Below are 15,929 nucleotides of genomic sequence, written 5' to 3' on the forward strand. Positions count from 1 at the left end.
CAGCGGCCATGGCTCACGGGCCCAGCCGCTCCGCGGCATGTGGGATCTTCCCGGACCGGGGCACGGACCCGCGTCCCCTGCATCGGCAGGCGGACTCTCAACCACTGCGCCACCAGGGAAGCCCGTAATTCCATATCTTAATTAAGCTGGTGGTTGAGCTTACTGCAAACTTCTCTCCCGATAATAGGTTCGTATAAAGTCAGTAGAACCTGCATTTTTCTTTTTTTTTGAGGGGGGGTTTTGAAATATTACTGTCTTTTAAAAATTCATTTATTTTTAATTGAAGTATAGTAGATTTACAATGTTGTTAGTTTCAGGTGTATATCAAAGTGATTCAGTTATACATATATATAATAAATCCATCCTTTTTCGGATTCTTTTCCGTTATAGGTTATTACAAGATATTGAGTAGAGTTCCCTGTGCTATACAGTAGGCCCTTGTTGGTTATCTATTTTATATATAGTAGTGCATATATGTTAAACCCAAACTCCTCATTTATCCCTCCCCTCTGCTTTCCCCTTTGGGGACCATAAGGTTGTTTTCTATGCCTGTGAGTCTATTTCTGTTTTGTAAATAAGTTCACTTTTTAGATTCCACATGTAAGTGACATCATATGGTATTTGTCTTCCTCTGTCTTACTTCACTCAGTATGATCATCTCTAGGTCCATCCATGTTGCCGCAAATGGCATTGTTTCATTCTTTTTTATGGCTGAGTAATATTCCATTGTATATATACCACATCTTCTTTATCCATTCATCTGTCCATGGACATTTTAGAGAACCTGTACTTCTATACCCTCCCTCCATCCTAGCTGGTGCAGATTCAGAATTAATCAGTTGGACAAAGGTGAGAAGGGACATGCTTGCTGCGTCCGTTTCCCCCTCAAGCCCTCGAGGGCAGCTCGTCCCTGTACGAGGCTCAGAAAACTGGCATCAAGTCGCCGTTGGCTCCTTTGGGTGGTGCTTAGATTAAAAGGCGGGTTAGAATCTCCCCTTCCTCAGCTCATCAGTCACATCGGAGAGCAAATGTTAAGAGCAGTTAGACCTGTTCCACCTGCCAAAGCCGTTCCAGGCATTTCCATTTAGGAAGCCCTGTGATGTCATAGTGTCCTGACGTCAGAACCTTAAATAATCAAAACCCAGGAGGGTCGAGGGAATTGAGCACCTAGGAGGTTTGATCGTAGGTGTATCTTTGCAGTGATTGGAATATAAAGATTGGCTGGACAGTTGGTTCTCTTCTTTCTTGCCTTTTAGGGTGAATCAAATGCTAACTAGTGCTTTGACTGAGGCTGGATGCCTCTTGAAGGGTGTGTTACATTTTAAAGAGTTCGTTTTGTCATCACTTCATACTAAGAAGAGTTACTTTGTGGGATTACACTAGGGCTTCTCAGTCTTGGCACTATTGACATTTCGGGTCGATAATTCTTTGTTGTGGAGGCTGTGAGTAGTGACGGATGTTTAGCAGTGTCCCTGGCCTCTACCCACTAGTTTACTCCAGAGGCGAGGAGGAGCTCTCAGAGGCTTTGCAGTAGTAGACTGACGTGGCTGGACTTCTGTCTTTACAAGATCACTTTGGCTGCTGTTTGGAGGACAGACTGGGGGCGGGGATGCACAGTGGGAATCAGGGCAGGATGATGAGTCAGAGCTGTTATTTTGGGCAAAGTGGATGAATTCTGGATATATGGGTGGGGCATACTTAGAAAATCTCCTAAAAGAACAACAAAAAACCCCTGACATTTCAACAGCACTTCTTTGAACTGCCTATCACTTTCACCTCTTTAATCCCTTCAGCATATCAGCGCCAGTTCAGCTGGGTTTATCGTCCGCACTTGGAAGGAACCGTCGCCCCAGGCTCAGAGGCTTATCTTGGTCCTCGTGATGTGTCAGTGGTCAGACTTCAGGAAAGGGAAAGAAGTGAGAGGCCAGAAAGGCTGGACCAGGTCACGCTATCTGTGTGTAGCTGATCTCCGTGTGCCAGGGCCCAGCAGAGCCAACGGAGGCCCATGACATGTCCACTGGATAAATGCATGAGCAAATAAATGAAGGAAGGAGTGAGGGTCCAGGGGTAATGATCGTTCAGCCTGCCGTGATGGGTGCCCTGCTGGATGCTGGGCGCTTTGTTCCAGTTCCAGTCACCTGTAGAGAGAGCACAGGGTGATTAATCCCAGACCCAGGATGCGGAGACTGCGGCTGAGAGGGGTTGGGGAATTTGTCCAAGGAAACTCACGTGCCAAGCTGGGCTTCTTCCTGGGCGGTCAGATTCCAAAGCCTTTGCTTAATTGCTGCAGTACCTCCTAAAAGAAACAAGATTTCAGAGAGGAAAGGAGGGAGGGAGGGAGGGAGGGAGGGGAGGGAAAGCGGGGGCAGAGAGACAGAGAGAGAGGAGAAGGACGAGAAGGGAGGAGGAAGGGGTGGGGAGGAGGAGAGAATAAGAGAAGCAACAGTGAAGACATTGAGGACTCACTGGGCTGGACCACTTGTGTCCATCTCCTGTCCCTTCTCCATCTCCCCCAACGCTTCCTGTGAAGCTGTCTCCGTCCACCCTCTGCGCCGCCCCACGCCGCCGCACGCCGCCCCATGCTCCAGTGGGAGGTGCTTGCTGCTGGCAGGTTGCTTAACCAGATGAAGCTACAGCAGTTCCTCTGGAAAGGGCCACCATCCCACTGCCCTGCTGATACCTTGCTGACTGTCAAGTTCGTTCTACGGCCTTTGGACGTTTGGGAGGCAGCCCTCTCTGCCTGCACGGCACCCGCCACCTTTTATTCATTTTATTATATTTTAAATTTTATTTATTTATTTTTATAAATTTATTTTATTTATTTTTGTGTGCGTTGGGTCTTTGTTGCTGCGCGCGGGCTTTCTCTAGCTGCCGTGAGCGGGGGCGACTCTTGGTTGCGGTGCGCAGGCTTCTCATTGCGGTGGCTTCTCTTGTTGCGGAGCACGGGCTCTAGGCGCGCAGGCTCAGCAGTTGTGGCACACGGGCTTAGTTGCTCCGCGGCATGTGGGGTCTTCCCGGACCAGGGCTCGAACCCTTGTCCCCTGCATTGGCAGGCGGATTCTTAACCACTGCGCTGCCAGGGAAGTCCCCCCCCCCCAACTTTTAATGAGCCCCTGCTAATTAGTTTGTTCTTACACACTCATCTCTTCTCTCCTCCCCCAGCTTATGGAGGCTGCAGGGCACAGTTTGCTTTGGAGGGAGAGAATGGGAATGGGCTGGGGATGGGCTGGAGGTAAGAGCCAGTGTACTTAGCTTTAAGGAAACATTTTCTTTTGGGCAACACTTGGGCGCTTCTTACCATCAGTGAGCGCAAGAAAGACAGGCAATTTGTATGTTTGGGTTGGTGGTGTGTGTGTGTGTGTGTGTGTGTGTGTGTGTGTGTGTAAGGGGTTCAGTGGGAAAGATGGGAAATGGCAGGATTTGTCTCCTGGGGGTTGGCCACCCTGCTTTAGGGCACTGGCATGGCTCAAGGGAAGAGAGACGTTTTGCTGATCAGGGTGTCCCGTCCCATCCTGTGAGTCCTGAATGTCTGAGGCAGGAAGAACACCATCTCTGGCGTCAGCTGGGCTTGGTTTTCCACACCTCCCTGTCAACTTGGGCTCAATACAGAGCTTTCCTGAGCCTCAGTTTTCTTATCTGTAAAGTGGGGTGTCTTAGTCCCTTTCGTGCTGCTGTAACTAAATGCCACAGACCGAGTAGCTTATACACAACAGAAATTTATTGCTCACAGTTCTGGAAGCTGGAAGTCTGAGATGAGGGTGTCAGCGTGGTTGGGTGAGGGCCTTATCTGGCTTACAGACTTCTTGTGTATCCTCACATGGCAGATGGGGCAAGGGAGCTCTCTGGAGCCTGTTTTATAAGGATAACAATGCCATTCATGAGGGCTCCACCCATGAAATTCATATGCCGAAGCCCTAACCCCCAATGGGACTGCATTTGGAGATAGAGCTTTTAGGAGGTAACGAAGGTTAAATGAAGCCATAAGGGTGGGCTTCTCATTTGATAGGATTGGAAGCGTTATAAGAAGAGGGAGAGAGAGAGCTCCCTCTCTCTTCCTTCCTGTGTGTGCACCAAGAAAAGGCCATGTGAGGACACAGTGAGAGGCAGGCATCTGCAAACCAGGAAGAGACCCTCACCAGGCTCTGAATCTGCACCTTGATCTTGGACTGACCTTGGACTTGCAGCCTCCAGAAGTGTGAGAAAACAGGTGTCTATTGTTTAAGCCACCCAGTCTGTGGTATTTTCTTATGGCAGCCCTAGCTGACTAAGACAGCTGGCCTGGCTCTCTCCCTGGTCTGGGAATCTCCTGAAGGCAGAAACCAGCTACTGTCACCACGCCGTCTTCCCTTCCTGGCCCAGTGCATGGATCTGGTGCAATCATCAGTGCCCACAACTATGGACAAAAGTGGTCTGCTCCTATTGGATCCTCTGGTCTGTGGCCACTGTGATTACGGGCAGTGTTTCTGGTTACCCTCTGGTAGGGTCATCAGATAAAATACAGGACACCCGTTACATTTGAATTTCGGATAAGCAACAAATATGAAATATGTTTTTAGCATAAGTATGTCCCCAATACTGCCCAGGATATACTTACACTAAAAAACTATTTGTTGTTTATCTAAAATTCAAACTTAACTGGGCATCCTGTCTTTATTTTTGACTAAATCTAGCTATCTTACCCTACAGTCTTTTTGTAGAAGGCCTGGAGAGCAAAGCAGCAGTTCTCAAAGAGGGGTCCCAGGACCAGAGCAAAAGCAACAACTAGTTCAGAACAGAAAACCTCGGGCCCCACCCAGGCTTCCAGAACCAGAAGCTCTGAGGGTGCCAGCATTCTGTGTTTTGACATCTCTCTGGGTGGTTCCACTGGACGCTATAGTTTGAGGGCCATTGACCTAGAGAAGGATGCTGATGGTGGGAGATTCCATTCCCCACCCTCTCCAAACGCTTCCTGCTCTGTTGCTCACCCAGGGCGTTGGACTCAGCTGCCAAAGTGTAGCAACATAAACGGTATCAGGGACGTTGCGAAAGGTGTCCTTTCCTTGGGTGTCTGGGGCTTCTTGGAAGATTGCAGAGGGTTCTGCAGGGCTCTGTTCCACCCGCCCCGATCTGCTCCCGAGCCCGCAGAGGCTGTGAACCAGAGAATTTATTCTCCCGGCCGGATCTGCCAGTCGCAGCAGTGGGGGCGGGGCCTCAAGGCCGGGGGACACGTGTGCCGGGAGGGAAGCAGGAAGTGACCGCGGAGTGGAGCCGGGGAGCCAGCGGCTGCGGGGCTGATGGAAGTGGAGTGGGGGCTTGAGAGGGCACCGAAGTGAGTCGGCTTTTCTCGCCTTCGGCGCCTTCGGTGGGGCTGGGGCCTGCGCGACCAGAGCGTGGGACTCGGAAGGGCAGCCCCGTGCAGTGTGGAAGGGGGTGTCCCTGGGAGAGGAGGGGGTCGGAGGAGAAGCGGGGCGGCCTTGGCAGGTGGCAGAGGAGGGGGAGGGGTGCCCGGAGCCCCACCTCGGCCCCTCTCCAGGGTGAGCCGGAGGCTGTTGACCTGCCTTCCTTTGACAGTGGTTCCCCAAGATCTCCTTTTCATTTAGTGCTTCCCGGTGGGCATGTGTGGGGGGCCCGGGAGCCCTGGGAACGGCCGTGGCTACAAGTCCAGCTGCTCCGAAGCCCCTCCCTCTGGTTCTGGGGGTCAGCGGGACCCCTTGAATTTGGCTGGGAATCCGGTTAAGTTGCAGCAGGCCCGAGAGGGTGATTTCTAATCAACCCCCAGGTCGGCCGGTCCTCGGACCACACTTTGAGTAGCCAGGTGTTAGAGAACATTCTCCGCAGTCATGTCAGCCCAAACCCGAATCATTTTGCTCAGTTCCACTCTCGAAGTCAGGACATGTATGTAGGTTTCGTGAAGTGCTCTTTCCACCTCTGCAACTTTTTCATTGGCATCTTGAAGCTGACTCTTGGAAGCAGGGTGACAGGTTTAAAAGGAAGAGAAAATAAACAAATTCTCTGTCAGCCAGGAGCCGCGTGCTGCTATGTGTGGCGTGGTGCTGGCATCTTTAAAGCCGGAGCGGGCAGAGAATAATCCTGCCTTCCGCAAAGCAGCCCAGGTTTATGTATTAGTATCAGCTCACGAGGAAGTCTGAGCCCCATTGCAGAAGCGGCTTTTGAGGTGCCCTGGCTGACCTTCCCTGCTCCCAAGGCACTCCTGGTCTACCTGCTGGAGAAAACTTTCTGTTCTCTTGGGTCTCTGTGGCGGTGGCCCTGCGGATCCCTCTTAGGGCAGGAGAACTCACTTTCTAAGTTCTTGGTCTTGTAGAAGTTGTTCCAGTTTTAGACCTGTGCTTTCCACTTTGATGTGCATAAGAATCCCCCATGGGACTCGCTCAAATGCAGGTTCTGATTCAGCAAGTCTGGGGTGGGGCCTGAGATTCTGCATTTCTAACTTAGCTCCTAAGGGCGCCTAGCACTGCTGGTTCTGGGACCACCCTTTGAGTAGTGAGGATTTAAAACAGCAAATGGAGGAAACTTCTCCAAGGGGCACTGAGCTTGTGTTGCTGACAGATCTGCTGTTGTAGGGATGGGAAGGATGGCGGCTTTGTTCTTCCCTCTGTGTCCCTTTTTCTTACATCTCAGGGTGCTCGTGTGTAAATAGGGTCTTGGAAGGGTGTTTTCCCCTCCCACTAGCCCCCAAGAACACCCACGAGCTCCCTCGTTTGCCAGCTCACAAAATCCATGTTGACTTTGGCCCGTTGGTGAATGTAAACGGTTTCCTCTTTTCTGTAGTTATTAAAAGGCACATTCAACGCTGAAAAACAAAGTTGTTTTTTTGTTATGACCTGTCTTGGACGGTAAGTACTGAGGAGATGATAGCTATGTGCCTTTCTTTGTAAATGCCGTTTGAAATTTTATCTGCGAGTAGCTAGAAGGAGAAGGTTGGTGTAATGATCCGGATGTCTCTGTTTAAAGACAAACGTGAACCATTGTCTGTAGGGTACCTTAACTAGATGACATGTGTAAAAAGGTGGGTTTTTTCTAATATTTGCTTTTCTTTATTTGGTGCAGTCATCATTCTGAAGTCCACTTAGGCTATGGGGACCCAGTCGGAATCCAGAGATTCTGTTTCTCTCCAAGGATTCCTGGCACCTCCGCTGAGCCTGGGCACAGCTGGGCTCACCTGGGCTTATCTGGGTTCACCTGGACTCGCAGCCCTCCTAGGTCTGAATCCTGCTGTGTTGTTGACCCTCGTGGCATAAGAGGGCCCTTCCACCCTCTGCCCTGGTTTCCTTCCAGGGTCAGAGGCAGAATCTTCAGCTTTTGATCTGCAAGCCCAGGCTGCTGGCTCCTCTCAGACCATTAGGGCCTGGCAGGGCTGAGCCCAGCGGGGTCGTGTCCAGCCCTGTGGTTGCTGGAAGATGGCGGGGGCGGGGGGCGAGCTGAATGAGCCCTTTGAGATGAGGCCCTGACCCCCAGTGTTTATGTACCAAAACACAGGGCTTTTCAACCAACAGGTTTCTCCGCCTCGTAACTTTCCACAGGGAGCGTCTGATTCCCTGTCATTTTAGAGCTAGAATTGAAAACATGTCAAGTCTAGAGGAGATTCCCAGCTTTGGGAGCAGGCGTGCTCAGTGGACTGGCGGAAATGCCCCTTGGGTCTCTGTTTCCTTGTTCTTGCTGAGTGTCTTATTCAAGTTAAGCTGGCCCTTTTCAATTCAACACATAGTTTTGGGGTGTCAGAAAGCCCTATTTTACAGGAGTATCAAGTGTGAAAAAACATCATCCCTGTTTTTAAGCAACGAATGATATAAAAGATGAAGGAGGCAAGCCCACACAAAGAAGACACCAAAGGTGTGTCCTCAGACGGGAGTGGAGAGGAATCAGGGAAGCGTGGAATTGAATTCGGTGTTAGGTGGGCAACAGAAGATTCACTGGGTCCGATGGCTGGAGGGTGCGGAGGAAGGCATGCTGGGAGGAAACCGGATAGAGAGACTTGGAGTAGGACCATCTGGGGCTTGTCAAAGGTTCTGGGAATAATTGGGTTGAGTTGGAATACGATGCCCACGCGGGGTGCAGTAGTTGAACAGTTATTGGGGCTAGTTCCAGGTCAGTCTATGGCGTGCACCCTTTGCAGGCCTTGGGAACCGCCGTGGGAACTGCCCCGGGGAGTTATTGAAAGTGTGATCAGGATGTAGGTGGAAGAACTTCAAGAGGGAATCGGAGCTAGTCACCTGTGTTTGGAGGAGACAGAACCGCTGATGGACGGTAGGCAAGGCCAGGTAGAAAAGGCAGAATATGCTGGAAGGCTGCAGTCGCCCGACCCTCCCATGCGCCCTTCCTCCAGGCTAAATAATTCACATTCTTTGCGCTTCTTCTCTTTGGAACTATTTCCCAATGTCGTCCCTTCTGTCGTGGCGTCTGCTCCTCTGGCATCTCCCTATGTGTCCGCATGTCCCTCCTTTTGGAGTTAGATGATTTCCAGTACCCGGGGAGAAGCTGGATGAAGCCGCCCGACCTGCACCGGGTCATTGAGGTCACTGCGGGATGGATGGCGGAAGGGTGCGCACCAGCAACCCAGACGTGGGCCAGCTCGGGTGGAGGGGCCGCGGGTGCTGACCCTCTCGTGCTCCTCTGCACACAGCTGTATCCAGCATGCTCCAAGGCCACAGCCCTGTGTCCCAGGCCTTGCTGGGGACCTTCTTCACCTGGGGGATGACGGCGGCTGGGGCAGCTCTTGTGTTCGTATTCTCTAGTGGACAGGTGAGTTGCCTCGGTTCGGTTCTGGGGGTTCTGGGGGTTCTCGGGGACTCTCTTAGCGAGCTTTGAAACTAGCCCCTTCCGCCCAGCCGGGCTGCAGACTCGCTCGTGCCGCCGGCCACAGCTCCAGGTTGGGATGACGTTGGTTCTGGCCCCTTTCCTCCCCTTGTCCCCTCCAGCTTGCTGCGCCCGTGCTCCTGGGTCCCCTGCTTCCCTCCTCCTGACTCAGAGGGAGCAGTAAGTGAGAAGACCAGGTACTCAGCCTCCTTGAGCCCTCTGCCTGATTTCTATCCTCCGTCTAGTTTCTCTTGGGTCCGGAGCAGGTGGTGATGTGCGTGAGGTTTGTACCTCTCCTGCCCTGTGGCCTTGAGTTAGAGATGGTTGAAAAGACCTTGGGGAAAAGGAGAGTGGGGGGCGTCTGTCCACTTTCTCTTTTACCCCATTTCCAGGCTCTTCATGGACTCCCTCACCCTCTTTGGGATGAATACACGCACACCTGCCTCCCAGGCTCCTATAGACCCCACGTCTGCCTACCCCTCCCACCCCTGCACCCCTAGATCCCCCAGACCCCACCTCTCCCTCCGCCACACGCTACACCCTCCTACACACTCCATGCAAACTCCCACGCTCCTCTCCCTCCCCTCCCCCCCCAGACCCCTACGCTGGCCCTGTGCATCCCCCTCACATCCCCAGGGCCACCCCCCCCCCCGCCCCGTACACACCCCACCCCTCCCCTCCCCAAGCCCCCATCTTGTGCCCGGAAGTCCTTTCTTTCCTGCAACCTTGACCCCCCCCCCCCTCCCCGCACGGCCTGGAGCCGTCAGCCGTGGATGCCTTGATGAAAGCAAAGCCCCTGCGTGGCTCACGCAGCCACAGACACTGTAGGGGTGGTTAGCCAGAAGTGTGCTGGGAGGCCTACCTGGAAAGCAAAACCCATCTAGGAAGCCGGCCAGCCGGGCACTCTTGTGTTAGAGCCTGGAAAGCAGTGTTGATGTTGCCAACAAGGTGGGGCCTCCCCCACTGCCCTCCCCTGCCTGGAGAGACCCACAGCCCCGAGGAGTCCCGGGTTACTGTCGACAGGTGACCTAACCCTCCTCCCGGTTCCTGACAGCCACGCCAGGTCTTCTGGGGTCCTGTCCTCGCGCCCTCCTGGCGCAGAGCACCTTCACCGTCTCATCTCATCTCATCTTCACCAGTTTCTTTCGCGTTGAGAAGGCGAGATCTGAGTCGAAATAGCTGGGGTCTAGCTGGCCCACCTGGCCCTGGAGACCCGAGTGGAACCCCACAGCCCCGTGTGGCCCCGGCCGATGCTGTGGAGGCTCCTCAGAAGGGAGAAGCCATCGCAGAGGTGCCCCCTTCCCCTTGGGAGCCGCGGAGCCGCGCGTTTGTGTCGTGTTAGTGTAATCCCCAGGCCAGTAGGGGGAACTGCTGAGTCCTTTCTCTGTGTGGAGGCACACAGGGGCTCCCCGAGACCCCTCACGCGGTTGATGATTCGCTAGACTCGGAGGACTCAGCATCGAGTCGTTCTCGTGGCTCAGGTTTCCTTCAGCGAAAGGACACACGATAGCATCAGCAAGACAGATACGGTCAGGGTCTGGAGAAGCCTGTGCCCAGATTTGGGATCCAATGCCCCCTTCCTCCCGTGAGGGGGCGCAGAGCATGCACATTCCCCCAGCAACGAAAATGCAGTAACACGTGGACCATGTGTCAGCCCAGGGACGCCCAGGTCAGACTCGGGCCCCAAGGTTTTTACTGGGGCCTGGTCACGTGGGCATCTGTGCTGAGCTGCCAACCCAAATCCCAGACTTGAAGAAGGAAAGCAGGTGTCATGCACAGGTCACCTTGTTTGTGAAGCAGGCACCGGGGCCACCCTTACTGCTCAGGGAGTGGGGCGAGCAGTCCCAGTGCCAGCTTCCCAGAAGCCAGCCAAGGGCTAACCTTGAAAGTGGGACCTTCTAAAGACATCAGGCCCAGCTGGGCTGTGTGAGCCCTCTCTGCACAGGAGGGGTGCGGGAGGAGTGGGAAGGGGCTCCAGCACGAGGGGATAAAGCCAGCCGTAGACATGAGTGCACAGGGGTTGGCTCTTCCCCTTCCCCTCCCCGGGGAACCTCAGTTTTCGCCCAGCTAGAATGGGGGCTGTGGTGACGGTCCCTCGGGATAGCAGACACCCAGCCATCCGCCCTCTGCTCTGCTGCCCTTGGTGCGTGGGCTCAACCTCACTCAAGATTCATTTTCTCGATTCAAAAACTCACGTTGTAATTGTAGGAAGCTTGGAAAATATGGAAAAGCTGAAAGAAATAATAAAAAGTTCGTGATCCCGCTTCTCTGAAAGGAAAACCGAACATATTTGTTCAAATGTATTCAGCTGTATTTGAGTGAACATAAGTACAGACATATCTGTTTTCTTTACATAATGAGGAGCAAACTGTCTGTGATGTTTTATAACCAGCGTTTCTCGCTGGATGTTGTAAGTACGCCTCCCTATATCCCTAAATGGTTTTTCGATTATTTTGATTTACTCTGGTTACTTAAATGGCTGTAGAATATCCCGCCATAAAAGTGCATTGCAGTTGAGTTAGCCAGTCCCCAACCGCTGGACAGTTAGTTTATGTCTCTTTTTCTTGCTTCTAGAAATAGTGTTATGATGAACATGAATCTTTGAGCACACATCTGATTAGTTCCTTGAGACAAATGTCTGCAAGTAGAAGAACAGGTTTACTGATCTTCAGAAAAGTATAATGCTTCTCCTTTCCGGATCCAGAGGAATGCTGAAAGGATGGTTCTGCCTGACTTCTGAGTTATATCTGTCTGCTTTGATTAAATTAGTCGATGAGACCAACTTGGCTTATGTCGTGGCAGGGCCAGAGAAGAGTGTCATTTGTGCGGCTCTGGGGTCAGAACCTTCCATCCACCCCTTAGCCACACAGAGGTGGGGAGAGGGTGCCTGTAGCCGGTGATGATTACCTGGCAGCACTAGCTTCCCAGACCTCACTGGGAGGCTCAAGGATCGGGGTGATGAGCATCTCAGCGTGTCTCTAGTGTGTCCATGTGGCTGTAGATTATACCCCTAACTTAGGCCACTTCCTAAAAAAAAAACAACCACCCTTTTTATTGAAATCTACGAAGCAGATAGAAAAATGCACATTTTATAAGTGTGTACAGCTTGATAACTTTTCACCAATGAAAATAGTACCCAGATCAAGTGCTGGAACAGGAGCAGCCCCCCAGCCCCCCGCTCCCACCAGCCCTTTCAGGGTCCCTTCCCATCACTGCCTCCCCACCCCTTACCTCCACTCCAAGGGCAGCCCCTCTCCTGCTCTCCAACGGCAGAGATTGGTTTTCTGTGTTTTGTATAGTATATAAATGGAGTAATCGTATAGTATATGCTCTTCTCTGTCGGGCTGATTTCACCCTCTTTATTTTCCAGTCTGCTGAATGCCCCTGCCCGACTGTGAGCTCCATTCACCTATGTATGTGTGTTCTCACTTCCATGTGGTGTTCTCTTGTATGCGTACAACCTAATGGTGTATCCATCCTGCTCGTGGTGGGCTTTCGGTTAGTTTCTAGTTTTCGGCTCTCACAAATAATGCCGCCAAGAGCATTTTTGTACACGCGTCCGGTGAATCCAAATATGCATTTCTGTTCGGTGATTATGCGTGGCACTGCTGGGTCAGAGGGTATGCTTGTGAAGGTTTAGCTTCTAGTGGGTGCCGCCAGCTTTGCCAGGTGGCTGTACCAGTTTGTACTCTGCCTCTTTCAGTGTGGGAGGATTTTGATTGGTCCACATGCTCCTTGCCAGTACTTGTCACTTTCCATCGTTTAGACCAGCTCCTTACTAAAGGTTTATAGCCATAATTCACAGGGAGAGCCGTGGAAGAGGCAAAACACGTGGACCAATGAAAAGCAAGGGTCACACTGAAAGAATGCTCTGATTGGCTGTGGGATGGATGGAAGGTTTCAAAAAAATTTTTTTCCCCCTGGTTCTTGGCCCATTTTATAAAGGCTTGGGTCCAGGATTCCAGATAGGTTCGCAGAGTGAGGCATGGGCTAGACTTCATTCATGTGGCTCTCTTAGGCCTATGGTTTCCTCTTATCCCACGGAACATCCCTTAGAAACTGAAACATCTTGTTTTCATTTTCAGAGGCGGATCTTAGATGGAAGCCTTGGCTTTGCTGCAGGGGTAAGTAGCACGTGGTAGGAGGGATGTAAGTGGAGGATGTTTATTTTGTTATTTCTCTGCTAAGGGGTATTTCCAGTTTCTCCGCATGCGGCCAAGCTGCATCTCTGTGATCTACAGGTGCTAATGGCTCCCTCTTCTTGCTGACCCTGTTTGCATCCAGTGTACTGAATGCCCCTGCCTCTCCTTAGACAGTGAAAGAAGCTTGTCGGCAGCTGTCTCAGGACTTGTAAATAAGTATTTCCAATAAGATAATATTTAGGCAGGGCTTAGCACAGAGCTTTGCTGGCACTAATTAAATATTCTCTTTCTCTCCTCCTTCTCACCCTTGAAAGACCTTATATTATAGACCTTATCTTTTTTTTTTGGCTGCGCTGGGTCTTCGTGACTGCCCGCGGGCTTTCTCTAGTTGTGGCGAGCGGGGGCCACTCTCCTTTGCGGTGCGCTGGCTTCTCATTGCAGTGGCTTCTCTTGCTGCAGAGCACAGGCTCTAGGCGCACGGGCTTCAGTAGTTGTGGCTAGTGGGCTCTAGAGCTCGGTAGGTGTGGCGCACGGGCTTAGTTGCTTTGCAGCACGTGAGATCTTCCCGGACCAGGGATCGAACCCATGCCCCCTGCATTGGCAGGCGGATTCTTAACCACTGTGCTACCAGGGAAGTCCCCAAGACAGTTTCAAACGTGTAATAAAGTGGAGCGAATCCTCTGAGGCAGCCCAGGTACCCACCACCCAGCTTCAATCATTATTGACATTTTGCTAATCTCAATTTCACGTGTTTTCCCCCTCCGCCCACCCCATATTCTCGGGAGGTGGAATACTGTGTAAAAGCAAATCTTAGACATCATGTGATCTTACTTGTAAATTCAATGCACAACTCTAGTTGAATGACTCTTTCTTTCTCTCTTTCTCTCTCCCTTCTTTCCTTCCTCCCTCCCTCCCTTTCTTTCCCTTCCTCCCTCCCTTCCTCCGTTCCTTCCTTCCTTCCTTCCTTTCTCTCTCTCTCCCTTCCTTCCTCTCTCTCTCTCCTTCCTTCTTTCTTTCTTTCTTTCTTTCTTTCTTTCTTTTGTTCTCTCTCTCTCTCTCTCTCTCTCTTTCCCTTTTCTTTCTCCCTCTCTCTCTCTCTCTTTCTTTCTTGCCTCACCATGCGTCTTGCAGGATCTCAGTTCCCCGACCAGGGAATGAACCTGGGCCACAGCAGTGAAAGCACTGAATCCTAACCATTAGGCAACCAGGGAACTCCTTGAATGACTTTTTTAAAAAAAACATAATCACCATGGTATTATCACACCTACCAAAATTAATAATTCCTTATTATTATCCAACACTTAGTTCACATTCAAACTTCTGCCATTTTTTAAAAAAATTGTCTTCTAAAATTTTTTCTTAGAATCAGGATACAAACAGGATTTTCATATTGAATTTGTTTCATACTGAAACAAAATAAAAAGCTCAAAACAAAAGTCCCTTTTATTCTTTAGCAGTACCCCCCACCAGCCCCGCCGCCCTGCGGCCTTTTTTCCCCATGCTCGTAATATGTTAGAGAAACTGGATCATTCATCTGTAGAGTGTCCCACATTCTGGCTTTGGCAGATTGCTTCCTTATGGTGCTGTTGAACTTGTTCCTCTGTTCCCTGGGTCTCCTGTAAGCTGGGAGTTGGACCTCAAGGCTTACTTAATGCAGATTCCATTTTCCAGGCATGAATCACTGTCACAGTGGTGCTGTGTATTCCAGTCACATCAGTCACATCAGAAGGCATGTTAATATGTGGTTTTCCCTTTTGGTTGCTCAGAATTTGGTTCCTTTCTCCTCTTTTTGTAGTCCTGTGATCCGCAAAACCTGACCCGGGTGTGGGACCTCCCGAAAGTTCTCTAAGTCAGCAGCTGTGAGACTGGCATCTGTGGAGACATTCTGGGGGTTTCACAGGGCGTGGAGAGTGGTCACAGAATCAATTCCCAGGTGCTCAGCTTCCAGTTTTGTTCTCTTTCCCCAAACTGCTCTGCCTGAGAATTCCCCAGTGGCAGGTCCTGTCTTCCCACCTTCCCCGACACAGTCGTCCTCTCCTGCTTCACGAAGGGAAGATGCACTCTTGCCTTACTGCCTTGTCTTTGGGTAGCCCATCTCCACGCACAGACGGAGAGACCCTTGGCATGTTGGTGCTCGGGTGGAGAGAGTGAAGGACTTGAACCACTGATCGCCGGACACAAATCCTTTAGCAATTCGGAGACTGTCCCGTCCTTTGAATCAAACTGTTAGCAGAGAAATCCTTTAATGTAGGGAATTCCCTGGTAGTCCAGTGGTTAGGACTCAGCACTTTCACTGCCAAGGGCCTGGGTTTGATCTCTGGTCAGAGAACTAAGATCCCGCAAGCTGTGTGGAATAGCCCAAAAAAAAAAAAAAAAAAAAAGAAAAAGCCTTTAGTGTGAATTTCCATGTGGACCACTCTGGGATTTTGAGCCTCCCTGGATAGAGTTCAAAGAACAAAATGACAAGATTATAACAATATATCTATTTTTTTCTGTCTTCTTTACATGAACACGTTTTCTCTTTGTTTGCTTTAAGAAAAGAAAGAACCCAAAGAAAAATAGAAATAAAATTGATGCTTAGCCCTGCCTTATTCTAGCAATAACTTCTTCATGTTTATTCACAGTTATATGACTGCATTGAAAATATAAGAAAAAAAGCCTCATCCATGAGAAGATGCATTTCCAAGAATATTTTACTTCTGAGTGTCTAATAATTGTGAAACAGCATATTCAATTTTTGTTATTATGAATGTGTTCTTGACCACTAATAGTTCTAAATTTATTTATTTATTTATTTATGGCTGGGTTGGGTCTTCGTTGCTGCGCGCAGGCCCTCTCTGGTTGCGGCGAGCGGGGGCTACTCTTCGTTGCGGTGCGTGGACTTCTCATTGTTGTGGCTTCTCATGTTGTGGGGCACGGGCTCTAGGTGCGTGGGCTTCAGTAGTTGTGGCACACAGGCTTCAATAGTTGTGGCTCGCGGGCTCTAGAGCGCAG

The 15,929-nt window shown here is 50.9% G+C and overlaps 1 protein-coding gene across 8 annotated transcripts in view; it reads left to right on the forward strand.

Moving 5' to 3' along the window:
* The window catches only part of SLC39A11 (solute carrier family 39 member 11), a 414,544-nt gene that overhangs the window by 75,945 nt on the left and 322,670 nt on the right, over positions 1 to 15,929 (forward strand). For 5 of the 8 annotated variants that reach the window (XM_073797950.1, XM_073797955.1, XM_073797948.1 and 2 more), the window contains 2 exons: positions 8,621 to 8,739; positions 12,879 to 12,917. In XM_073797950.1, the coding sequence (XP_073654051.1) occupies positions 8,632 to 8,739; positions 12,879 to 12,917 (147 nt within the window). In that variant the 5' untranslated portion in view covers positions 8,621 to 8,631. Of the gene's footprint in view, positions 1 to 5,150; positions 5,309 to 8,620; positions 8,740 to 12,878; positions 12,918 to 15,929 lie in introns of those variants that run through there. The other 3 variants (XM_073797949.1, XM_073797954.1, XM_073797952.1) reach the window with 3 other exon arrangements.

Source organism: Tursiops truncatus, chromosome 20 (assembly GCF_011762595.2).
Source record: "Tursiops truncatus isolate mTurTru1 chromosome 20, mTurTru1.mat.Y, whole genome shotgun sequence".
Taxonomy (NCBI): Eukaryota; Metazoa; Chordata; class Mammalia; order Artiodactyla; family Delphinidae; genus Tursiops; species Tursiops truncatus.